This window comes from Brachypodium distachyon, chromosome 3 (assembly GCF_000005505.3).
Source record: "Brachypodium distachyon strain Bd21 chromosome 3, Brachypodium_distachyon_v3.0, whole genome shotgun sequence".
Classification (NCBI taxonomy): Eukaryota; Viridiplantae; Streptophyta; class Magnoliopsida; order Poales; family Poaceae; genus Brachypodium; species Brachypodium distachyon.
The window spans coordinates 15,212,259-15,236,477 of NC_016133.3; the positions used below are offsets into that span (position 1 = coordinate 15,212,259).

At 47.0% G+C, this 24,219-nt stretch overlaps 5 protein-coding genes across 18 annotated transcripts; 4 read left to right on the forward strand and 1 right to left on the reverse strand.

Annotated features, from left to right (window-relative positions):
- Positions 1-1,385: 1,385 nt before the first annotated feature.
- LOC100846831 (protein ENHANCED DISEASE RESISTANCE 2) lies at positions 1,386-5,560 on the forward strand. 2 transcript variants are annotated; one of them, XM_014900056.2, is made up of 4 exons: positions 1,386-1,604; positions 2,987-3,095; positions 3,310-4,238; positions 5,284-5,560. In XM_014900056.2, the coding sequence occupies exons 2-4, from the start codon at positions 3,075-3,077 to the stop codon at positions 5,291-5,293; spliced, it is 960 nt and encodes a 319-aa protein (XP_014755542.1). In that variant the 5' UTR covers positions 1,386-1,604; positions 2,987-3,074; the 3' UTR covers positions 5,294-5,560. The 2 variants fall into 2 exon arrangements, with proteins under 2 accessions (XP_014755542.1, XP_010234416.1); XM_010236114.3 differs by lacking the exon at positions 2,987-3,095 and having other exon boundaries at positions 1,387-1,604.
- Positions 5,561-6,223: 663 nt separating this feature from the next.
- On the reverse strand, positions 6,224-7,437 carry LOC100834924 (gamma-gliadin). Its single transcript, XM_003571440.4, has one exon. It carries the CDS (start codon positions 7,342-7,344, stop codon positions 6,370-6,372), a length of 975 nt encoding a protein of 324 aa, XP_003571488.2. The 5' UTR covers positions 7,345-7,437; the 3' UTR covers positions 6,224-6,369.
- A 1,863-nt stretch (positions 7,438-9,300) lies between these two features.
- On the forward strand, positions 9,301-12,153 carry LOC100821022. 3 transcript variants are annotated; one of them, XM_010236115.3, is made up of 4 exons: positions 9,301-9,651; positions 9,747-9,859; positions 10,900-11,069; positions 11,474-12,153. In XM_010236115.3, the coding sequence occupies exons 1-4, from the start codon at positions 9,540-9,542 to the stop codon at positions 11,922-11,924; spliced, it is 846 nt and encodes a 281-aa protein (XP_010234417.1). In that variant the 5' UTR covers positions 9,301-9,539; the 3' UTR covers positions 11,925-12,153. The 3 variants fall into 3 exon arrangements, with proteins under 3 accessions (XP_010234417.1, XP_014756437.1, XP_003573499.1); XM_014900951.2 differs by having other exon boundaries at positions 9,301-9,627; positions 9,744-9,859; XM_003573451.4 differs by having other exon boundaries at positions 9,301-9,627.
- A 178-nt stretch (positions 12,154-12,331) lies between these two features.
- Positions 12,332-21,387, forward strand: LOC100835232 (cytochrome P450 89A2). Of its 11 annotated transcripts, none has more exons than XR_001406957.2 (3): positions 12,332-14,378; positions 15,989-20,660; positions 20,750-21,387. XR_001406957.2 is itself a non-coding variant. In XM_024461032.1 (2 exons), exon 1 carries the CDS (start codon positions 12,788-12,790, stop codon positions 14,381-14,383), a length of 1,596 nt encoding a protein of 531 aa, XP_024316800.1. In that variant the 5' UTR covers positions 12,332-12,787; the 3' UTR covers positions 14,384-14,423; positions 15,989-21,387. The 11 variants fall into 11 exon arrangements, 3 of the variants coding, with proteins under 3 accessions (XP_024316800.1, XP_024316801.1, XP_003571489.2); XR_001406956.2 differs by having other exon boundaries at positions 15,989-16,056; positions 16,227-21,387; XR_002964764.1 differs by having other exon boundaries at positions 12,332-15,874; positions 15,989-16,056; positions 16,227-20,911.
- Positions 21,388-22,623: 1,236 nt separating this feature from the next.
- Positions 22,624-23,867, forward strand: LOC100835545 (aquaporin NIP3-2). The gene is made up of 4 exons (XM_003571442.4): positions 22,624-22,818; positions 22,920-23,345; positions 23,426-23,487; positions 23,720-23,867. The coding sequence occupies exons 1-4, from the start codon at positions 22,624-22,626 to the stop codon at positions 23,865-23,867; spliced, it is 831 nt and encodes a 276-aa protein (XP_003571490.3).
- The last annotated feature ends 352 nt before the right edge of the window (positions 23,868-24,219 follow it).

A 24,219-nucleotide genomic window follows, 5' to 3' on the forward strand; every position in this document is an offset into this window, starting at 1 on the left:
CAGGGCCCGCCCACTGGTTCGTCCCGGAGGACTCACCCCCCACCGAATGGCGAGCGGCCTCATCCTAGCGGGTGTTCCCAGATCCCTGCCTCCGGATCTGGGGATCCTGAGGCTGGATCTATTGACCCCCCCCCCCCCCGCGCGCCAAGCCTTGGGCCTCTCGTCCTTGATCCCGGTTCCAGACCAGACCACGACCACGACCTTGGCCACGGCCGCAGCCCGCCCCGAACCCCTCTCGCCGTTGACCATATCCACCTCGCACCGCCACCATATCCAGTCGCCGAACGCACGCAGGTGCAGCCAGCACCTGAGCGAACGAGCGACGATCTCCCCGAACCATTCCACGCCAAGCCCCGGTGGAAGCCCCCACCCGCACAGGAGGAGAACTAGGCCGTCTCCAGAAATGGTCGAAAAGGGAGTCCAGCGAAAACCCTAGACGAGGGCGTGAAGGAGGGGAATGGGAGGGGATGGGTACCTGAGGAGAGATGCGAGGAATATCCACACCCCGCTCCCCTGGTGAGGTGGTTGTGCCACGCGTCGAAGGAAGCACGGATGAACGTGGTGAAACCCTAGCCACAGCCTGTGTATGTACCCGACCGACCGTAGGAGGCGTGCCAAGGATGGATGTACCCCGCACAGGAATAGGGGATGGTATCACACGTACCCAAGGACGTTTACATGATCCAGCGTTACCGCTCGCCGGCGAGATCATTGGTGGAAGGGGAAGCATAGCGCCGCCGCCTCTCTTTTTCTTTTTCACCCGCTGTCTTTGTGTGTGCTCTGTCCTGTAGTATTTGAGCTTGAGATATGGGCTTCTTGTTAGCTAGGTGCTTCAAATACCTCAAACATTCAAATACCACATGGGCAAAATGTCTTTGTGTGTGCTCTGTCTTGTTCTCCCAAATGACCAAAAAGAAGATATTTGAGGGCAAAATCTGAAAGATTTTCTTGCCTCTTGGATCATGGATGCCTTGGAAGCTGAAGTTGTTTTGTTGGAAGTTAAACTAGCGTTGGTCTATACGGACCAGTATCTTCTTCTCCAGCTCGATTGTGAGGTTCAGGTGCAGGCTCTAGGTTCTAATACTATGAGCCGACCAAGCCCATGTCAATGAGCCAGGCAGTTTTGTCAATGGACATCCAGAGCTTATTCTAGAAAAGATTAGTCGTATACAAAATAAAGTTACAGATTTGTTACTGTAACAAACTTTTTGAAAGAGGTTCGAGGATCAGATTTGTGTGTTGAATCAACACTATTTCTGAGTAATACAGCTCACCTTTTCCTGAAAAAATAAAAAATAAAAAGAGAATATTAATTTTTTTTCCAAGATTTTCTGTTAGTTTTTTTCTTTTTCACAATGCAAAACCGATGATAGATTGGCGTCAGCGTATATTCAGCGGGTCACATCATCGGCACCTTAATCTCCCTCCCAGCTTCTCTTCCCCGGACGGCAAGCTAAAGCTACAAAAGTCCCACGCAAGATCGATCCCATCCATCCCCCACGCAAACAGGAATCCAGCGCGAGAAACTTTCTACCCCGCCGCCGCTTTCGCTTCCTGCTTGGTCCCGGTTCGACGGAGCAAGCGGGCCCACCAAGATCGTCTCGGTGAGTTTTGCTGGCTTGCTTGCTTGCTGCTCCTCAAATCCTTTTCTTGGCTCGTCTTCTCTGTTAATTTCTTCGTGGATCCTGTGCTCGTCGGAGTTGATTTTGGATGGTTCGAGGACCCGTGTAGGTCCGTAGCTTGTGCTGCCTCAAGCTAGCGCCTTGGAATTTATCCGAGAAATTTGGTGGGGAGTAGTGGGGGTTTTGTGGATTGGGGCAGATGGGGAAGCTAATTCGACTCGAGAAGATAACAACCCTTTTTGGTCTGAGGGCTAGGTGTGGACTAGTTCTTGCTGATGGAGCTGTTGATCTGTGCTTGGACTCTTTAGGACATGTTTTTTTTTCTCACCTGCTTATTTCTACTCGGAGTAGAATCTAGATGTTGAGCTGATTCTCTTGTGTCATTGGCTCATAGGGTTTGCGCTTTCGTCAATTTCAGTAGTGGAAGAATTAATTGAGAAAAAGGTATATTTGTAACTTGCCAGGAATTGCAACTATTACAACCTATGTGATTTGAGTATATTGTTTAGTTGGTTGCAGTAATTTTTTAGGCTTGGATGCCATCCTATCTAATGGGGCAAAGTGTTAGAATGCTTCCAGGGCGTGTCTTCTGCGATTGCTAGGGGATATCTTTTATTCATCTATTTCAGACATGGGGAAATTGGCTGGAGGACACCGTTATTTCGTGGCCTTTGCCAAAACACACCGCCGGAATGTGTTTTTGTCCAGTACCATTACAATTTTGTGGACATTTGCTAGAACACACTACATCGACTAAAATTGAGAATTTGACATTTTTACTTAGGCGACGTCCATCTTAAATCTGATTTTGAACACTTTTTTCTTTGTACGAATCGAGATTTGACATCTACTAGGGTTCGCTGTTGGTTGAGGTGGGCATTTGTCCCTTGTGTTGCTGCACTCTGCAGGAGAGGAAAACGCTTCGAACAAAGAGTTTGAAAAATTCTAGACACATTTGCTAAAGGGTAGAATGATAATTCAATCTGAAAAAAAAGTCAAACTTTCCGTTTTGGACAATACAATGTGTTCTGGCAAATGTCCACGATATTATAATGGTACTTGGCAAATACACATTCGGGCAGTGTGTTTTGGCAAAGGCCACAAAATAACGGTGTCCTCCAACAAATTTCCCCTTCAGACATCGAGTAAATATCTGGATTTTGTGGTTCATCCTATAGGGCCAACCAAACAATCATGTATGGTTACTTTGTGTGTTGTTGCTTAAACCCACAAAGCTATAACTGTGGTGTCGATCATCTTCTATAAGTGCATGTGGCATCATTGCAGGAGTTGTAGATATGTTAAGTGTTAACCGCATTGATGATATTTTTCACTCCTTTCTTCATTTGGCCCCTATATGATAGGCCCTGTCTGCGAAGGATTTGATGACACATAAATGACTACTGGAATGAAGGGTTATTTGCAAATCAGAATATTGTCTTTTGGTGATAGATGCTTATAACTTCTTTAAAAGTAAGGCTAAAAGTAATGCATCTATTGTATTCTTTTTTAGCATATCTACTAAAGGAGACATGTGGGTTTCTTTTGGCATTTCTTTCCTTGGTGCAATGTAAATTGTAAACATTAATATCTCTCTGCATAGTGCTTATATATGGGTGTACCTTCATATTATATAGTCTGCTCAATTCCCATGAAAACTAAATAGAAAAGTCATCTCTTTTCGCAGATGACTTCTTCGGATGATGAGGCAGAGCACCAATGGATAGAGAATGTCAAGTCAGGAGGAGCAGTTCTGTGTCAACCACCTGAAAACTGTCCTAATGGCTGGGGTACTCCCGCTGGTGACAAATTTATGGTCAGAGGTCCAGATTATTTTATAACTAAGGCAAAAATACCAGGTGGGGAGTATCTTCTAAAACCTCTTGGCTTTGATTGGATCAGAGGCCCAACAAAAATCTGTGAGGTCCTGAAAAATAAGAATCATCGTGTGAGGAAAGCCATTGACGAGGAGGTTTCACATGGTAATCAGCCTTTTGTCTGGGCTTTCAACCTGCAATTGCCCAGCAAGGAGAACTACAGTGCGGTATTCTACTTTGTCTCACCAAAACCTGCACCCGAGGGCTCGCTGATGGATCAATTCTTGAAAGGGGACGATGCCTTTCGAAAATCCAGGCTTAAACTGATAGCGAACGTAGTTAAGGGGCCCTGGATTGTCAGAACAGCTGTGGGTGAACAAGCCATCTGCATACTGGGCAGAGCACTCTCGTGCAAGTATGTTCAAGGATCAAACTTCATCGAAGTCGATGTCGATATCGGATCTTCTATAGTTGCAAACGCAATTGTTCATCTGGCATTTGGTTATGTGACGACACTAACTGTAGATTTGGCATTTCTTATTGAGAGTCAAGCTGAATCAGAGCTCCCCGAGAGACTTCTTGGAGCTGTAAGGTTCTCTGAGTTAAGTCCGGGTTCAGCTGGTGTGTATGAAGTGCCATCTGAAGAGCAGCAGGAAAGTGCTCCCTTTCTGCCTACAAGATTGTGGCAGGGTTTTTCTCAACTTCTACAAAACCCAGGTAACTCAAGGGAGACACCTCCTAGCTCACAAAATACTAATGGGAATTTGCACGAAGAAGGCGCAGACGAGAATACTAATAGGTAAGTGTTAACTAGCTAGTGTCCTGTAAACTGATTTCATAGAGTTTTGCCTTGACAGATAAACGGAACATTTAAAGTGTGATCAGTTATTAGAAATAAAGGAAAATTACATCTTTAATGTGACTTCAGGACCTAATCGCAACTAGATAAGATCCAACTAGACGAGCGCTTTATTTTCTTGTCTTTTGTTGGTATTTTTCCTATGTTAGCTACTAGCTAGAGCAGGCTACTGCACTGAATGCCCATGCCCCTCTATTGACATCATTATGATAAATTTTAGATAATCTTTGGTGTAAAATGTTTTCAAATGGGATGTTTTTCATGGGGCACCACTGAGAAAACTGGTTATTTTTGCAGCTGATAAATCAACTTCCACAAATAACTTTGCTACTATATTGATATCATTATATGGACACTTTTTGTTCGTACTAATGATGTAGTTACACACTTACACTTACATCTATGCCTGTTTCACAAAATTTAGAGAGTATGTGTATACTATTTTTTTGGTAGTTTTAATATATCCCATTACATGTATAAATATGCTAAAAAACTAATATATGACAGGCTGACAGCTTATAATTTTTTCACATAGTTTGCTCTGGAGTATCTTAGAAATAGTATATAGGTATATTAAAAATGATAAAGTAGTCTATATACTACCATGTCTTTGGCGATTCAGAAGGGGTTGCAGAATAAGTCTCTGTTTGAACAAATAGTTCAGGAGATGAAGTCGTAGGTCTCCTCTTTCCAGGGTTTCAGTTTCTCGTTTGCTAGGAGAACTGCTAATGGGGTGGCACATTCTTGTGCTCATGCCGCCCTCTCCTTAGATAGTTTGTTTGTTTATTATACTGATGTCCCTGGCTTTCTGATTGAGGTTGTTCAATCAGATTTGTTTGCGTCTATGGAATAAAAGCCCTGGGCGTTTAGCTTCAAAAAAATATTTATACTCCGTATAAAAAATATGTTGCCAAGTTGTTCCTTATGTTTCATGAGGCTTTACCATGAGATTTTTCTTTTGACATAAGTTACATCTCTTTTGCAGATATCCTTGAATAGCTACTAGAGGAGGTCAATACGGCTTTGATCTCCCATCAAAAGGATACATATCTTCATTGGTTGGGTTAATATGTCAGTTCAGCATTGTGTAAAATTCTATTCGTTCTTGCCGTGATGGCCGATTTATAAATCGGTGTCAGGGTGCAGTTACACAATCCTGTAAAAATTTATGCATACTGGTCAACAAACAAATTGCAATCACTCTGTACATATGAACTGATTTGCCTTTTATAATCCAGAAATTGAAATGTCGTGTTTGAGCCTCTTTCTGTGATAAAAAAAAGGAAAAGGGAAGTGCATCAAATTATCACTGACATTAAAACCGTAGAAGGTCTCTCACGCCATTAGCGATTTTGGCCGTTAGATTACAGGAATACAGATCGTTCCTGGCCGTCCGATGCGTTTTGCTCCACCTTGGGCAGTTGGGCTGCTCTTGGGCCGGCCGGATGTCTCGCAGGCCGCTAGTCTGGAACAAAATCGAAGGCATCTGGCTCAAGTGTACGACTAACGTCCGATCCTGGACGGACGGTTGCCGCATCAGACCACCATCCGCTGGCGGGCGTCCAGCAGCAAGCGTCCACGCCGGATCAGTTGGTGAGCTTAGTCGGCTGCTTTTTTCTCCCTCTAGCCCTCTGAATTTGGTCCATAAAGTTCTTTCCCAACTTCCCTTTGTGATTGTTCAGTTAGCCGATAGTAGTATCGTATGTATGTTCATGTTAATTAGTTTGTTTGGCTAGCGAAGGAAAATAAGATGGAAGAAACAGACATCAAGAAACAAGTCTTCCCTCTCAAACCAACGATAAAACTTGATGCAAAGGATCGGTGCAACCATCTAATCCACGGGACTGGGGTTAATCAGGGATTAGGGATGAACTTGCAAGCATGCATACATGATGTGCATGTAGTGCTCAAGTGATGTTATCCGACAACAACCTTTATTTCTCTTTTATTCCAAGGTTTTAACAACTAGGGTGGGTCTCACATGACCATGCATGCATTGCCCTTTATTTGTCACCGTTGCTACATCCACTAACCAACGGTGATCCATCTATCTAATACAAGAGCTCTTGTCTTAATAGTTGTAGCCGGCACCGAATGGCTCCGCGGAGCTGGTGCTGCAGTACGATGGGACGTACACATTGCACATCCTCGGTAGGGTCTGAGCCAGCTGCTGGGGCCGGAAGAAACCCTGCCCCCCACACTCCTGCTCCTCATGAGACTGGAACCCCAAGCGGCGTGGAGTGCTCTGCGCCTGCCCCTGTTGTTGTTGTTGCTGCTTGATGATGGCATCCACAACGTCCCGGATGGCCTGGCATCGGGACTGCACGTCAATTTGGGACAGCTGCTGGCAGCACTGTCGCTGCATCACCTGACAGCTGCTCTGTTGCATCATATGTGAAGGTTGTACGAATGGCGCCATCGCCCCCTGGCTGCATTGTTGCAGGAAGAATTCCCTGCACTGGCCCAATTGGTGCTGCGAGGTCGGGTACTGCTGTCCCTGCGGCTGGGAGGACGGGAACTGCGGTTCCTGTGGCTGCGAGGATGGGTAATGCGGTCCCTGCGGCTGCGAGGTCGGGTACTTGGGTCCCTGCGGCTGCGAGGACGGGTACTGCGGTCCCTGCGGCTGCGAGGACGGGTACTGCGGGTCCTGCGGCTGCGAGGACGGGTACTGCGGTCCCTGCGGCTGCGAGGACGGGTAGTGCGGTCCCTGCGGCTGCGAGGTCGGGTACTTGGGTCCCTGCGGCTGCGAGATCGGGTACTGCGGGTCCTGCGGCTCCGAGGACGGGTACTGCGGTCCTTGCGGCTGCGAGGACGGGTAGTGGGGTTCCTGCGGCTGTGAGGTCGGGTACTGCGGTCCTTGCGGCAACGAGGACGGGTAGTGGGGTCCCTGCGGCTGCGAGGTCGGGTAGTGGGGTCCCTGCGGCTGCGAGGTCGGGTAGTGTGGTGCTAGCTGGTGCTGACATGGTTTTTCGTCCTGAGGTATCCTCGCACTGGCGGTGGTCGCCATGACTAAGGCGAGGAGGGCAAGGATGAGAAAGGTCTTCATGGTGGATTGGTGTTTGGCTACTGCTTGGTGCGCTAGGTTTGATGTTTGTGTTTGTGTTTTGTGAACAACGATTGATGGAGGAGGATGTTCATGGTGTGGTCCTATTTATAGCTTCCATGACTTCACCTTTTTGATAGATATACTTGAATTTGCTTTCTTCAAAAGTAAAATGGTTGTATGCGTATCAAATTGGTTATGTTTGGGTTGTGTTAGGTAGAACAAGATACAAGTTTAATCTTGGATCGATTATCAAAGTTGCTTTGTTGCACCTATCTCATCAGAATGTCAGGGGAAGAAGCTTGGTGCTTACTTTATTTCAATGACTCATCTTATTCACTTTACATGCCAAATTTTGATCAAGATTGCATCATTTTCGTGGAACTAAATTTGTAATGTTCTACAAGTAGTTGTTATTTGTTAAACATGAACCACCAGATTGGTATTAGGTGGAGCTAATATTGTAATCTTTTGTAAGCTGCTAAGGTACACTATCAGTTTAGGAAAGCTCAGGATTGTTCTAGAATCTCAACTCCCTTTTCTTTTCTAAACTAACTTTGTATTGTTCTATAATAATAACAATAATAAGATGATAATCAGGAATTTGTATGTCAATGACATGACTCACCAAATTTCCTTTATGTGTCAAAAGATTGTAATACCGGACAAATTTCTAACCCATATTGGATAGGTAAGGCCAAAAGATTGTAATAGCGTACAAGTTATTAACACATATCAGATTGATAAGGCCAAAATATTATAATAGCGTACAACTTATTGACACATATCAGATTGGTAAGGCCAAAAGTTTGTAATATCGTACGAGTTATTAACTCATATCAAATTGGTAAGGCTTTTACACAATATGTTTGAATTTTACTCTCTCCGTTTCATAATTCTTGTCTCAAATTTGCTCAAAGATGGATGTATCTATTTCTAAAATGCGTCTAGATACATGTAATATTTCGACATGAATTACGAAACGGAGGGAGTAATAGTGTACAAGTTATTGACACATCAGTTTAGGAACACCAATTTGATCTATGTATAAAAGTCTTTTCAGGATCACATGATATGTTTGTATTGTGATGCAAGTTATTGGTTGCAGCCGCCACTAGATAGGATTAAGAGGTTGCATCTTTCCTCCAAATGCCAGCAAGTCTGGATGAAGAAAATGCACGTAGACGATCTGCGGCAGAAACAACATTATTCTTTTCATCGAAGTTGGAAGTTGGAGTCCATACAAAATGTTTGGAGTTTGACCAAATTTATAGAAAACTGTACTAATCTTTTACAATATAAAATAAGTATACTAAAATAAATCATGACAGATATAATAAAACTAACTATCTGTGCAAATTAAAATATGATTGCCACGTTGAATGATTTCATGACCTTACTTTGTATACAATAGTAGCTAAATATTTGTGCGCTGTTACGGCACTCAGTTCCATAATTCTTGTCGAAATATTACATATATCTAGACACATTTTAAAAATAGATACATTCATTTTTTGGACAAATTTGAGACAAGAATTATGAAACGGAGAAAATAAATTTCACTTTTGTTATAGATAAATAACATTAAATACCAGCTATCACATATTTGTGGTTTTTGCTAGTAATTTTATCCCAACTCATGGTAGTACAACACTATTGCATGAGGAGGTGACGATTTTTTTTACAACACAAGAAAACAAGGAAGTGACGAACCGTCATTACGGATCTTTTATTTATCTGAACTCTGGTAGTGACAATTTTTATGACGAGGAAGTGAAGGACTGCCGTCGCTGATTGAATCTTTTATAAGAGTAAAAATGTTTTATCCGCAGCAAAGTACCATAAGACAATAAGATAACCTGACATGGTTTGGTTTTAACCGCAGCAAAACACGAGTTATATAGGAGTAAATTGATTTCTTATTACTGTATCTTTCTGGATCTCGTTCATCAGAATATCAACCAGCGGCCGCTCGCAGCATACTAGCCTCAGCCTGCCTACCTATTTCTCCTCCTCTTCCTCCTCGCCGTCCCCCGTCGTGTGCGAACTCCGGCGAATTCTCCCCTCCTCCTCCTCCTCCTCCTCCTTCTTCTCTCTAGCTACCCCTCACCCGAGATCACCGTAGAGCAGAGGACCACAGAGGCGGCGGCGGCTCCGCCCGTGATGGTCGCCCGCCGCGCTCTGCGGCGGACCCGGACATGCACAGCCCCTCCCCCACCTCCGCCGCCGCCGCGCCGTCCTCTTCGTCTCCGTCTCAGCTCTCCCCCGCCGAAGGCTTCCTCCGCGGTAAATTAACTAACAACCCCCCCGGTCCGTCCAATCTCTTCCGTCCCCGTGTTCTCCTGTTCTCCTGTGGGGAATTCCGTCGAGCGCCTCGCTTACCCCGCGCGATTTGGTCCCAGCAGTGAAGGAGGGGGTCGACGAGATGATCAAGCACGTCGCCAACGAGCCCTCCGTCGGGCTCTACTTCGTCCAGCAGCACGCCCACGCCTCCATGCCCATCCTCCTGGACGTTAAGGTCCAGCACTCCCCCACCCCCTTGCTTTGCTGTCCATTGATGTGTATCTGTACCGATTACCTTGTTTCTCTGCTGTATTTCTCGATTCTAGTGTGACTTCGCTTGATTAGGAAATTAGATTGAGCAAGATTGGCTTCTGGTGTATGCTGGATTACTCCCAGTTTATACTTGGTTATGGCATAGGTATATTGACTAAGCTGTGCTAGTTGACGAGATGTATATCCATACCGATTACCATGATAACATGGGATGGTTTCTCCGTCATATTTATCAATTTCAGTATGATTGCTTTTTGGTAGGTATTAGGCCATCACCGTAATTCCTAAGCTACACGGCAATCTTGAATGTTCTGTTTAATAAGGTACTCCCTCCATTTCACAAAGGTTGGCGTATTTTGTTTCGTTAAGATAAGGCTTTGACCAAAAATTACACTATTAATATGTAACATATATGATACAAAATCATGATTATTAGAAAAAACTTTTAAAGACGAATGTATTGATATAAATTTCATGTATGTAAAAACACATATTAATAGAGTTATCATTGGTCAAAGCCTTGTCTTAACGAAACAAAATACGCCAACCTTTGTGAAATGGAGGGAGTATTAGGTTTGAAGCGAAGCTGATGTGTGTGGATATAGATTGAGTAGTGTGATGTTGCCTTGACGGAACAACGCCAAGTCGCCAATTTGATCACACTTTCTGTGTGCAAGAGGTGCCATTTTAACGAACGAACTAGTATACATTTCTGGAACTATAAGTTATTATGGTGGGACTGCTGTATTCCTGTTCTTCAGTATTCACCTTTAACAAAGTTTTTAGACAATGAGGGGACTATCCTGACCTCTGCATCGATTGGTCACTTTTAACATATTCCAATCTTTCATTTGACTGGGCTTTACGAACTATTAGCATGAAAAATTTCTGAGCTGTTGAATGGATTGATCTGTTCTTGTTAGTGTGTAACACAACTCAAGCAAAGATGTTCAATGATTGTGTTGTGAAATTCTAACAGGACCTTTTTGTTTCCTTCATCAGGGGAAGGTTGCAGAAAAAACTCGTGAGGTAACATTACACACTGAAGACATAGAGGATTCTATTTGCGCTGTGAGGTCCATGGCTGAGTTTGGACTTCCAATTGCTGATGATATGATCAAGGACATAAATAGATCTCTAATGATGATGTCAAAGACCCAACCAAAGAGGGGGTAAGTACTTATAAATCTTGAGAATTTCCTTTTGATTAATATTCCATTGCCTCGAGACATTATGTAGTTCTGTCTTGTCTGATAGAATGGTGGAGTGTCCTAGCATGAAAAAGTTTCTGCATTGATGCCATCTACAGTATTGTAGGATGACCTTTCCTTTTTTCATTTAGGAACAGTTTATTTTGATATGTTATATATATGTAGCATGATGTACTCTGGTTTTACTTGTGCTTTCTCTAAGGTTGGAAGTTCAAATATTGCTCTGTGGCTTCTGCACAGATAAACCACTCCGGAATTAGGGCTCACTCAATCCTTGACCAGTTGAACCCTTACTTTCACATATTGTTCTGTGCATTAAGGTCATCTTCTTTAGTTGGTTTTGAGAAAACAATTACTGTGTTCAGGTTAATCCAGAACCCTACTTGGGGGTTCCAATCAGGCAAAACCTCAGAAGCATGGGAAGATGTGGGTGCAACAAACGGTGGAAGCAGCAGGAACTATTTGTCTTCCATGTTCAACACGGCAAAGCAAAAGGCATCCATCCTGAGATGGCCGCAGCCCGATTTCTCAGCAAATGATGACGTTAGCGAGAAGTCGGGGTCATCAGCAGCTCCAGGATCATCGAAAGCTGGTAGGCACGGAGCGTCCACACCCTCAGATGCAGAAAGGGACGACCTCCCCGTCTCAAGCCGGTTGTTAGGAAATAATAACGCAGGTACCACGAATCCGAGCTTGTCTGCTTCTGATATCTCCCACATGGCGGAGAGCTACAACAAGTTCAAAGAAGAACAGGAACTCAAGCTGCAAGAGTGGCTTAGGGAATCCAAAGAAGCTGAAGATAACAGGGACTCGTGAGACGGTTCCATTTGCACGGGCTTTTGTGCCTTTGTTACACTTCCTGCTTATGGTGGAGCGGAGTTTGTGAAGTTGTGGTGACGATGAATATAGATGTTCTCTTGTGTTGAACAGATTGATGTAAGGCAGAGAGATCACTTGTGCAGTGTAAAACAGCTAGCCTAAACATTGAAGCATGCTATTATAAATATGCTTCTGGGAGCACGTCAATAAAAACATCTTCCAAAAACTGTGAAAAAAAAATACATAGTAATTATATGGGTCTTTTACAGCCTTGTAATTTGGTACTTCCTCCAATCCATAAAAATTGTTGTCGGATCAGAGGGAGTAGAACAAAGAAAAACACCCTTTAGAAACCAAAGTTCGGTGTCATGAAAAAAATTACTCCCCTAATTCTAAATTCTTGTGGTGGTTTTAAGAGGGAGTACTTTCCTGTAGGGATATATCTTTTGCTATATCAGTATATCTTGTGCACGTGCAAAGCTGATTCTTCTTCTTGACCACCATTAGGGAATTAGGGCCTGCTGTCTGTCACTAGTCTTTGCAAGATACTAAGCCTGAAGACAAATGCAGCATTGCATTAGCCAAAGTGCTGATTACCATAGAAAAGAAAAGATCCCTAGTTTTCATGACTTCAACACACACCACCGGCCCCCGGTAATAATATCCCACCGAGAATATTTTCCCCACAACACGCCTCTTCATCCTTCATCCAGATGATACCCCGGCCACCAACTTCCCACCGGTACGGCTCCACCCAAACACTCCCGACCTCATTTCCCGGGCCGTATATATAAACCAGCACCCCACCGGAATCCCACCGGAAAAACAGACCCCCACCCCCGTCCGTCTCCGGCTCCGCCATGGAGGACTGGCTCTTCTACTCCCTCACCACCCTCCTCTGCCTCCTCTGCTCGCTCCTCCTCCGTGCCCGGGCCAAGTCCGACGACTCTCCTCCATCCCCATCCCCGCCGCTGCCGCCGGGGCCAGCGGCGCTGCCGGTGCTGGGCCCGCTGCTCCACCTGGCCCGCCGCGACTTCGACCTCGAGCCCCTCCTCCGCCGCCTCGCGCGGGCCTACGGGCCGGTCTTCTCCTTCGCGCCGCTGGGGCCCTCGCGGCCCACCATCTTCGTCGCCGCCAGGGGCGCGGCGCACCGCGCGCTCGTCCAGCGGGGCGCCGCCTTCGCCTCCCGCCCGCCCGCCGCCGCCGCCGCCACCGTGCTCACCAGCGGCGGCCGCAGCGTCAGCTCCGCGCCGTACGGACCCACGTGGCGCGCGCTGAGGCGTACCCTCGCCGCCGGCGTGCTCAACCCCGCCCGCCTCCGCGCCTTTGCCCCCGCCCGCCGCTGGGTCCTCCACGTCCTCCTCTCCCGCCTCCGCTCCGCCGACTCCTCCGGCGATGGATCCGGATCCGTCGTGGCTGTCATGGAGCCGTTCCAGTACGCCATGTTCTGCCTGCTCGTGCACATGTGCTTCGGCGGCGGCGGCGGGGTCATCGGGGACATCGAGGCGATGCAGCGGGACCTGCTGGGGAACTTTCTCAGCTTCCAGGTCTTCGCCTTCCTCCCGCCGCTCACCAAGCTCGTCTTCCGCCGCCGCTGGAGAAAGCTCGTCTCGCTGCGCCGGAGGCAGGAGGAGCTCTTCGTCCCGCTCATCCGCGCCAGGCGAGAGAACGCGGCGGCCGGGGCCGGCGACTGCGACTGCTACGTGGATTCTCTGGTGAGGCTGGTTATCCCGGAGGACGGCGGGAGGGGGCTCACCGACGGCGAGATCGTCAGCCTCTGCTCCGAGTTCCTCAGCGCTGGCACCGACACCACGGCCACCGCGCTGCAGTGGATCCTCGCCAATCTAGTGAAGAACCCGGCGATGCAGGACAGGCTGAGGGCCGAGATCTCCGCCGCGGCGGGCGATGGCGACAGCGAGGTGAGGGAGGAGGACCTGCAGCAGGGGATGCCGTACCTCAAGGCGGTGGTGCTGGAGGGGCTGCGGCGGCACCCGCCGGGCCACTACGTGCTGCCGCACGCCGCGACGGAGGAGACCACGCTGGACGGGTACCGGGTGCCCGCGGGCGCGCCGGTGAACTTCGCCGTGGGCGACATCGGGCTGGACGAGGAGGTGTGGGAGAAGCCGGAGGAGTTCCGGCCGGACCGGTTCATGCCGGGCGGCGAAGGGGAGGACGTGGACCTCACCGGCAGCAAGGAGATCAAGATGATGCCCTTCGGCGCCGGCAGGAGGGTCTGCCCCGGCATGGCGCTGGCCCTGCTGCACCTCGAGTACTTCCTCGCCAACCTTGTCAGGGAGTTCGAGTGGCGGGAGGTAGCTGGCGAGGAGGTCGACCTCACCGAGAAGCTCGAGTTCACCGTCGTCATGAGGCGGCCACTCAAGGCGAGGGCCGTGCCGCTGCGGCGCGGAAGGTCGTCGTCGACCAATATTGCCACCGCCACATGCTCCTCAGGTTGATGGCCGCGGCACGGCAGCCTTCTTCTTCCCTGAATGTTTAGTACGTCATTAGCCTCTCGCTGCTCACCATCATATAAAAATGATTAACTAGATTAAGCTTGTCTTGTTCCTTGCTTAATTTGATAGTGTTTGCTAGTAATCGCCACTAATTTGCTACTCCATTTGAGTAGTGAATTATTGCACGCACGAACTGAAAAGCTGTGTAGTTCGAAGGATCACGCAGGAGGAACTGCGTGCTCTATTGATAAATTTCCAACGCAAGTGGAAAGATGTGATCACATTTGTTCATTGGATATATAGAAGTTAACAAGTTATCAACCGGAAAACTAGTAAGAAAAATTGAAGAGTGAAACAAACAAAAAATATATGAAGACAAGAGAATGGTTTCCTCTTTGTAAATCTACATGAAATGATGAGAATCAGTTCAGATCTTGAGCATATTAACTCACAATTTTATTTAACAGAATGCAAATGTCTCAAAGAATGAGGGATTTAAATCGAGCAGGATTTAGCCGCTATTGCGGCGCAAAGCTATTCCTGTTGCCGCGAATCAACATCAAGCATTAATTTTGTATTTTCTCCGTCCCATCCATATTAAGTACCGAAATATTACATATATTTAGACGTATCTATAAACTCTATAAAACTGAAACCCACTAATTACAGTTAATTTAGCAAGCTGCACATGCAGCCTATCCATGTCAGCACGAGGTCACCATCTTCCAATCCCGTTCCCGCGAGCGCGTCCGGTTCCGTTCCCGCAACCTGTTCCAGCAGCTGCCATTGCATGGGCTTCGCCTGGGCCAAGTTCGCGGCCCATACCAAGAGGAAAATGTGGCGCAGCAGCAGGAGAAAAAACCCATATTCTCAAAAAAACAGTGCAGGAGAAAAAACCCGATCTGTACCCTGTGCGTTGCTTCGCCTGCCCCATGCTCCCTCTCGCCGTCCTCTGCGCTTCATCTTCCTCACCGAGTTCTCCTCATCTCCTCTCCTGTTTCCTCCACCATCTTCTTCCTCTCAGGACGAGCAGCGGCGCGACGGCAAGGTCAATGGGGACGCGGAAGGGTGCGCCCGGCAAAGTCCACGGGATGCCCCGTCGATTGGCCTGGTTGGGGCCGTGGAGTGCATCGGCGAGGCACGGTGGTGTGCCGGCACACGGCGGCGCGCGGGCCTGATCAACACGAGGTGCAGGAGGGCGTGAAGGCGAGGTCCACAGGGCGCGGGCGCGATTCGCCCGTAGGGGCAGCGTAGCCATTGTTCGACCACTATTTGAGTCGGCCACAACCACGCTCCGCCTTGGCCCTGCCTACAATGGTTAAAACCTCCTGCACTCCTCAGCCTGACCACACGTTTGACTCTCTCCTTTTTCGCACAGAAGGTTTTTTGATGATTTGCTCCAGGTTCTCCTGTCTCCCTGCACAGATGGTGTTTGATGATTTGCCCCAAAGATTTGCTTTGTATAGGATATGTTGAACTTCGTTTCCCTGTACAGTGAGTTCAAGATTTCCTGTGTTTTCTACTCTCTGCTTATTTTAGATTGGCCCTGTGTTTTCTATTCTCTGCTTATTTTAGATTGGCTAAGGTGTTAATCAGTTTTTGTTTTAGGTCATTATGGTAGATAATGGTGACAATATACAAAAATCAGAGATGAGATTGTTCCGGTGCACACGGAGGTAAGAGGCAGCTCTGAAACTTTTTTGCTCCCTGTTCATGTTTGGTGTGAACTAAGAACAATTCAATTTTTAGTTTCTCTTCATGGTAGTGAAGTAGAAAATGTAATTCAAATGATACAATCATATATACCGTGTACTCCTTTGTTCCATCAATGAGTTTGTTGTCACAGGTCATTATGGTAGATAATGGTGACAAAATTACAATAATCATATATGAGATTGTTCCGGTGCATACGAAGGTAAGAGGCAACTCCGAAGCTTTTTGGCTCCATGTTCATGTTGGCTGTGAACTAAGAACAATTCAAATTTTAGTTTTTTTTCGTCGTACAGTGAAGTAGAAAATTTAATTCGAATGGTACATGTTACGAAATCCGGTGGATGCATGATCAAGGATGACACCGAGGCACGATATTTGTTAACGAGGTTCGGCCAAAACCTACATCCCCGGGGCATGACTACGGGCGCTCCTCCCCCCATAATACCGCAACACCGGCCACCCTGGGCGCCAACACAAAGCCGCCGGCTCCCCCTGCGAGCTTATTGCTATTATGTTGTCATGGTCTCTTTGAGCTACCCGCGGTGCCTTTATATATTAACGCCGCCATGCTCAACCTTGCACCGCATTGGACGTTCCGCGGCGCCCGTCGAGCATGATCCTCGCACCTCCCATAAGATCTTCCGCATCCCCTCCACCTCGCTCTGATACCACTTGTTACGAAATCCGGCGGATGCACGATCAAGGATGACACTGAGGCACGATATTTGTTAACGAGGTTCGGCCGAAGCCTACATCCCCGGGGCATGACTACGGGTGCTCCTCCCCCCATAATACCGCAATACCGGCTACCCTGGGCGCCGGCACAACCCGCCGGCTCCCCCTGTGAGCCTATTGCTATTATGTTTTCTTGGTCTCTTTGGGCTACCCGCGGTGCCTTTATATATTAGCCCTACTCGTACACATATTCGACACATATCTCAACAAACTCCACCTTGGCGAATATGTCCTTCGCCACCTTGAAGCCGTCATGCATGAACCTCCGTGTACCTTGGACTTGAATCGATCATGAGCTCCACTGCTACTTCCTTAGACATCACATGACTCCACCTGCAACTGTAGTCCCTTCCTTTTCATTAACAGTCAATGCTCCCGCGGAAAAATAAGTTCCTCCACACTCCCGCCTTGTGTTCCTAACTTCCCGGAGTATCCATTCAACGCCATCACACACCGATCATAAGGTCACCATATCCGACAACGCCGATGTATCGTCACCCTGATTCCCTCTTCCTTGATCTATGTGAAAATTGAACAACTCACATGTTAGCTGCCACATATAAGAGTTACATGAACTCATCATCCTCGCCATCGTTGTCTGTCCTCATGAAACTTGAAGGAATGTCGCCGTCGCCCTTGAGTCACCTTGAGTCAATTTCACAGTTGACTCATCCTTTCCGTATAGTCGTCTACATGTCCCACAGCCACCGCACTTCGTCTCCTTCTGCATCCCGTCACCTGCACTTTGCCATGTGCATCGAACATCACAGAATATATGTCCATGTGCTCTCTAAGCCTTTGACAATCCAGACTTTACTAAAACACTTTCTCAGATTCTCTATGGTCGACTCTTGTCCATCACTTCAGACCTTCAGGCCATCCCGATAGACCCAGTCAGCAACTTGAACCTGGTACTCGCCAACACTGCTTCAGCACCCCTGCACACATGTCAAACTGCTGTCTGACCGCATATGCCCTGATCTGTTGCTGTGTCCCGTGCTTACCGCACACCTCACTGCTATTACCGCGTCGAGCATCCGCAATCTTGGCCAAGATCTACCGGGTAGCTAACCCACACCATCTCGGACCCCACTGCAGATCCATCCGTCATATCCGACCGATGCCGAGTTCCACGCCTCCTTCCAGACCCTGAGCTCCAGCCTAGATCCACGTGCCTCTCGCCTTCCTTGCTGATATAAGCTCTGACTCTCCGCTAGCTTACGCCGTAGCCTCCCCATCAGCCCGAGTGGAATCTTCCGTCAGATCCCATCTCCCCTTCAACAGGACTCCTTAGTAGATGATCAGTTCACCTTGCGTCCTGTCGACTTCAAGTTCCCGTGTGTACACCTTCTTGAATCAACCCATGCACTGCATGTTGAAGCACGCACCCCTCAGGCACGCGCCACGTGTTGCCACGCCACAGAATTCAGACACCATCAGCCCTCACGCTCCTATGTCGTTGTCGCCGATTTCACCGTCCTTTTCTGTTCCGACCGACATTATCGTCGATCTGCCGGACCGTCTAGTCCAGCCCAGTCGAACTTGTCCGACTGCAACCATGCTCCACCTTGCGTCGTAGCTCGACGCCTTGTAGACACACGATTCTCACGACTCGCTCCAGGCTACTCCAAGCCTTATACGCGTGTCGTCTCTCGTCGCCTAAAGTCACGCTTCGTATGTGATCACTTTTTTCCTCCCTTTCTTGGAGTCCGTGCCCAAATCCCAATTAGCCAAACACATCGTGTACTAATGCTCCTCTCTAACCAACCGGCTAGTACTGCTGCACCCGCGCGTGATTCCCTTCGTGCGTGACGCCGCGTTTGCAGTTGACTTAGATTTTTTAATCCATCTGCCACAACTTCGCTCGACGAGATAACTCCGGTGCCTGTAACCTGCTGCCGACGCCGGCACTTTGTAACAGTCGCACCCTTCTGCAAATTATATGCACAAACCCGTGTTGCATCCTGGCCAACTGCATCGTCCACACAACTCGTCCACCATGCCACAATGCCGCCCTGTGCTACACCGATCCACCGCTATACCGCGATGCATCCCGCCCCGATCTATCCGGTCGCACTTGCGTCCGGTCGCCGGTCTGATCGCGAGCCGAAGCCATCGTCCGGTCCGCGACGTCTTCCCGGCCACTGTGTCGCCCGATCACCATGCCTGGTCGATCCTTGCCAACTGTAGCCCATCGAACGGTTCAGGCCGCCTGAAGTGTCTGACTCCACCGATCGAAAAACCGATCTCCGCCATGCTCAACCTTGCACCGCATTGGACGTTCTGCAGCGCCCGTCGAGCATGATCCTCGCACCTCCCACAAGATCTTCCGCATCCCCTCCACCTCGCTCTGATACCACTTGTTACGAAATCCGGCGGATTCACGATCAAGGATGACACCGAGGCACGATATTTGTTAACGAGGTTCGGCCAAAGCCTAGATCCTCGGGGCTTGACTATGGGCGCTCCTCCGCCCATAATACCGCAACACAGGCCACCCTGAGCGCCGGCACAAAGCCGCCGGCTCTCCCTGCGAGCCTATTGCTATTATGTTGTCATGGTCTCTTTGGGCTACCCACGGTGCCTTTATATATTAGCGTCGCCATGCTCAACCTTGCACCGCATTGGACGTTCCGCGGCGCCTGTCGAGCATGATCCTCGCACCTTCCACAAGATCTTCTGCATCCCCTCCACCTCGCTCTGATACCACTTGTTACGAAATCCGGCGGATGCACGATCAAGGATGACACCGAGGCACGATATTTGTTAACGAGGTTCGGCCGAAGCCTACATCCCCGGGGCATGACTACGGGCGCTCCTCCCCCCATAATACCGCAATACCGGCCACCCTGAGCGCCGGCACAACTCGCCGGCTCCCCCTGCGAGCCTATTGCTATTATGTTGTCATGGTCTCTTTGGGCTACCCGCGTGCCTTTATATATTAGACCCGGGTTACACGTGTTCGACTCCAACACCTAACCCTACGCTAATTCTAAGTCCAATTGTAGCCCTACTCGTACACATATTCGACACATATCTCAACAGTACAATCATATATATCGTCTACTGCTTTGTTCCATCAGTGCGTTTGTTGTCGCAGGTAACATAAAAGTGAGAATTTAGTTCTTGCAATACTTCAGAAACCGCCAGGTATTGTCAAACAAGCTGAACGTTGTTCCACTGCTGAGTATTGACTTTCTTATTTTACTCCATCTTTTCATCTTGGATATGTGCTATTATCTCATGAGTTATGCCCTAATGACCTGCTCATCTCATATATGTACTATTTTATTCTAAAAATAATATACGCTTGAGGTGCACAACAATGTTTTCTTCTGCGTTTTACCCGCTACTTCCTGCAGTTGCTAATCGGTTTATATCTGCAGGATATGAAAGCTTTCCTAAGGCTGGATTTTCTTATAAAGATGCGCCATGCTGTAGCATAATGTTCTCATGTGTTATTTACCTTTGTTGCTGCAGTTGTTGTTTATCACATTTGTAGCAGATCTAAGGAGCTAGCAGATCAATTGTGTTATATAATTATATGGACAAAGAATTTACATGTTGTTTCGGAATCACCTTGCATTGTCAATTGGTTTCATTCACTCCTTTGCTAAAATATAACGTAGTAAGCTGTCTTCTCTACGGTTTCAATCATCTCCCTGAAATAGTTATAATCAAATTTTGCAGGTGACACCAAGAGCTGTTGAAACTATTGAAGCAAAACACATGCTTTGTTTGGTGGCATTAATTTCTAAACTATATAAGTGATCTATTATCTAAATGAAAATTGCAGTTTAGTCAGACAACTTATTTTATGGAATATATAAAGGTATGTCTAACACTATTCAAGAGCTTAGATTATGTTTCCTTTCTAAATGAAAACAATTTTTATACCATTTTTCTCTTATTGCTCATCAGGTTTTATACCATCAATTGTCCATTCAAATTGCAGACTCCGAGCCCCGCCGCAACGTGCGGGGCATCATCTAGTTTTAGTATATAGATATGTCCATATTTAAACAAATTTGAGCCACTTAATATGGGCTGGAGGGAGTATTAATCTTCTGATTATACACCGAACAAGCTTGGCTTTGGCTCTAATTTTCTGTACATCACGGCGCTATCGCGGCGCAACAGCGGTGTTATCACGGCTGGAGGAGGCCGCCACGAAATCAGATCGCCTGCGATTTAAAAGTTTGGAAAGAATAGACGCATCTCATCGACATTCTACACTTCAGCCAACCAAAAAATTGCTAATCTGGTTAGCTATTGGACGGTTACATGCTACTCCCTCCGTTCCATAATTCTTGTCTCAAATTAACCCAAAAATGGATGTATCTATTCCTAAAAAACACGTCTAGATACATGTAATATTTCGACAAGAATTATGGAACGGAGGGAGTACTAGATCATGGAGTCGGAAATATTGATACGGAGTATTTTATATTCATGTAGCATGAGCCTGGTGCCTAAGAACTACATGCAAGAAGAAAGAAAAGAAAATAATCTTTACTTATTTACAGCTGACTATAATGTAGAAGCTTACATTTCTGAAATTTATCGTCTGCTGTTAACTACTCCGTACTACCTAATTACAGCTTGACTGAAACATAAGCGCCTCAGTTTCAGCTATGCTCCTGTTGTTTGTCTGTTCATAATTGATGTCAGTTTAATTGCAACTTAGAGGCACCAGGTGCATGTGTTGCTCTGGAACTGGAGCTTATGTTGCAGTTTAGTTGTATTTACAAACAGGTAAAACAAGTTGGGTTAATTGCAACTTAGGCACCAGGTGCATGTGCTGCTCTGGAACTGGAGCTTATGTTGCAGTTTAGTTGTATTTACAAACAGATAAATCAAGTTGGGTTAATTGCAACTTAGGCACCAGGTGCATGTGCTGCTCTGGAACTGGAGCTTATGTTGCAATTTAGTTGTACACTTGTACTTACAAACAGGTAAAACAAGTTGGGTTAATTAGTTGTTCGAGAAAAGGTTGGGTTAATTAGTACTCGGTAGTTATTGTCGCGACCGGTTATTTAACTGAAGTTGTCCTTAATTAAGTGTCCTTGTTAAATTACCACTCACGGTTAAAACTTAAAAGACTAAGACCAAACCTCCTCATTCTCTGATACTCTAGCTGATACTTCTGATGATTTCTCTTAGCTCAAATCCATCAGATTTGTCTTGACATTTGAGAACTTTTTTGTACCGACAAAACAATGATTAATCACTGAAAAGCAAACATGTAGTATCATATATGTAGAGACAGGAAAGATGCCTTTGGAATGATTAGTCACTGAAAGATGCCTTTGGAATGAGGAGGAAAAGGTGTAGATTGTCTGACCAAGTAAAACGAGAGTGAGCAGGCCATTGACAAGAACATTAGTGATACTCTAATCACTGATGAGATGCCTTTGTAATGAGGAGAATGTACTGTAGATTTTCTGACCAAGTAAAATGAGACTATGAGAGTAAACAACAAACCATCGACAAGAACAGTAGTAATACTATAATCTGGTATCATGTCTCATACATGAATCAATCATACGTGCGTGGACCGGTGATTTACAGCTAATCGATTATTTTTGTTAGTTTGAACAGGCATCAGATGCCTGCCGTGCGCGCCAAAACCCAGGCTAACTAAGATCAAGTTGTGGGCTCTATATATACAATTATACCTCTCAGAGCATCAATCAGTTTGTCAGCTCCTTTGTTCTAATTGAAATTATTTAGTTAGATAGATTGTGTTTATTGTTAATTACATTTGGAGGATGGATAAGAGCAGGAGTGGCACCATGGATGTCTCTGTGAACATCCCTGTAGCTTCCTCCATGGAAAGCATGTCCAATGATGACATGCTAGCCATTGCCGTGCCTCGAAATTCGCCTTCCTTCAAGATCATGCCATTGCGCGACGACACGATGGCATGTTCTTCGCCTGACCACTCTATCCTCGGCACGAAGAGGGTGGCGGTTCTCCTTGTTAAGAAGGTGAGTTTTGTGTTTTGCATGAAATATCTGTGCAGCTTAATTACAATGCTAAAGTTTCTCTGATCATGGGAGTTCAATCCAATTATTTGCTCTTGTTTCAGGTGATGGCCGAGTTCTTGGGGACATTCATGCTGATCTTTATCCTGCTGTCGGCGGTGGTCACGAACGCGGTGCATGGTGGCGTGCTGGGCCTGTTGGGTGTGGCGGCGACGGCGGGGCTGGCCATTGTCGTGATCGTGTCGGCACTGTTCCACGTGTCCGGGGCTCACCTGAACCCAGCAGTGAGCATTGCCATGGCCGTGTTCGGCTACCTCCCGCGTGCCCACCTGGCACCTTACATGGCCGCGCAGCTCCTGGGCTCGGTCACCGCCTCCCTCGCGGCCAAGGGGATCTACCACTCAACGAACCTTGGCGCCATCGCCACCACCGTGCCGACACTAGGCAACATGGAGGCCTTCTTCATCGAGTTCATCACCACCTTCATCCTCCTCTTCGTTATCATCGCCGTCGCGACCGATCCCAAAGCAGTAAGACCCCATTAAAAATCTTAACTGTAGGAAGTATACATCTGCTTGAACGCCCGAGTAACTGATCTGTCGGTCTTCAGGTGAAAGAGCTGGTAGCAGTGGCAGCTGGGGCGGCAGTGATGATGAACGCCCTCGTCTCTGCGTAAGTACTGAAAAATGGATTGACTATTTAATTTGTACTCCCTCCGTTCCATATTAAGTGACTTTTTATTACATAGATACATCCATATTTGGACAAATTTGAGTCACTTATATGGGACGGAGAATTTGAGTAGATGTCTTGGATTTAGTACGAAGTTGTTCAATCCATTGTTGCTGCTAATTGAGTTGGTATTGATCTCTTAAAAATCCTTGAAATGTGTGTGATGGAGCAGGGAGTCGACCGGAGGGTCCATGAACCCGGCGAGGACGCTGGGGCCGGCGATCGCCACTGGGACCTACACCAAGGTCTGGATCTACATGCTGGCACCGCCGCTCGGTGCCATCTCCGGCACCGGGGCCTATATTGCCCTCAAGCACTGATCGCATGGGTTATACATGTCACGATGGAGCTCGAAAAACATCATTGTCAAGCTTAAAATTTCTTGTGAAGTTAACATCGTCTGGGTATAGATACTATGGTATGGTGGAATTGAGCTTAACTGGGCAGTGCATATACTAGAGAATAGAGCAGTGAAAGAGCAAGAGGTCGACGCATGCTTAAGTTTTCTTCTTTTGTTTTCTTTTCGTGATGCCTGGATGGAGACCTGGGTATCCAATTTGCAAATTTACTTAAAGTGTTCCTTCTGGCGTTTTTAGGATGATCTTATGATTCATACTTTCAAATGTACTTATCACTTAAACGTGCCTTATGGCGGTCTTTATGGGAAACTTG

Coding starts and splice junctions, on each gene's coding strand:
- LOC100834924 (XM_003571440.4), bottom strand. CDS start 7,344: ATGAAGACCTTTCTCATCCTTGCCCTCCTCGCCTTAGTCATGGCGACC.
- LOC100835232 (XM_003571441.4), top strand. CDS start 12,788: ATGGAGGACTGGCTCTTCTACTCCCTCACCACCCTCCTCTGCCTCCTC.
- LOC100821022 (XM_010236115.3), top strand. CDS start 9,540: ATGCACAGCCCCTCCCCCACCTCCGCCGCCGCCGCGCCGTCCTCTTCG. Junction 9,652..9,746: donor ATTAACTAACAACCCCCCCG/GTCCGTCCAATC, acceptor TGGTCCCAGCAG/TGAAGGAGGGGGTCGACGAG. Junction 11,070..11,473: donor AAGACCCAACCAAAGAGGGG/GTAAGTACTTAT, acceptor TACTGTGTTCAG/GTTAATCCAGAACCCTACTT.
- LOC100835545 (XM_003571442.4), top strand. CDS start 22,624: ATGGATGTCTCTGTGAACATCCCTGTAGCTTCCTCCATGGAAAGCATG. Junction 22,819..22,919: donor CGGTTCTCCTTGTTAAGAAG/GTGAGTTTTGTG, acceptor CTCTTGTTTCAG/GTGATGGCCGAGTTCTTGGG. Junction 23,346..23,425: donor TCGCGACCGATCCCAAAGCA/GTAAGACCCCAT, acceptor GTCGGTCTTCAG/GTGAAAGAGCTGGTAGCAGT.
- LOC100846831 (XM_014900056.2), top strand. CDS start 3,075: ATGCTTATAACTTCTTTAAAA. Junction 3,096..3,309: donor TGCTTATAACTTCTTTAAAA/GTAAGGCTAAAA, acceptor CTCTTTTCGCAG/ATGACTTCTTCGGATGATGA.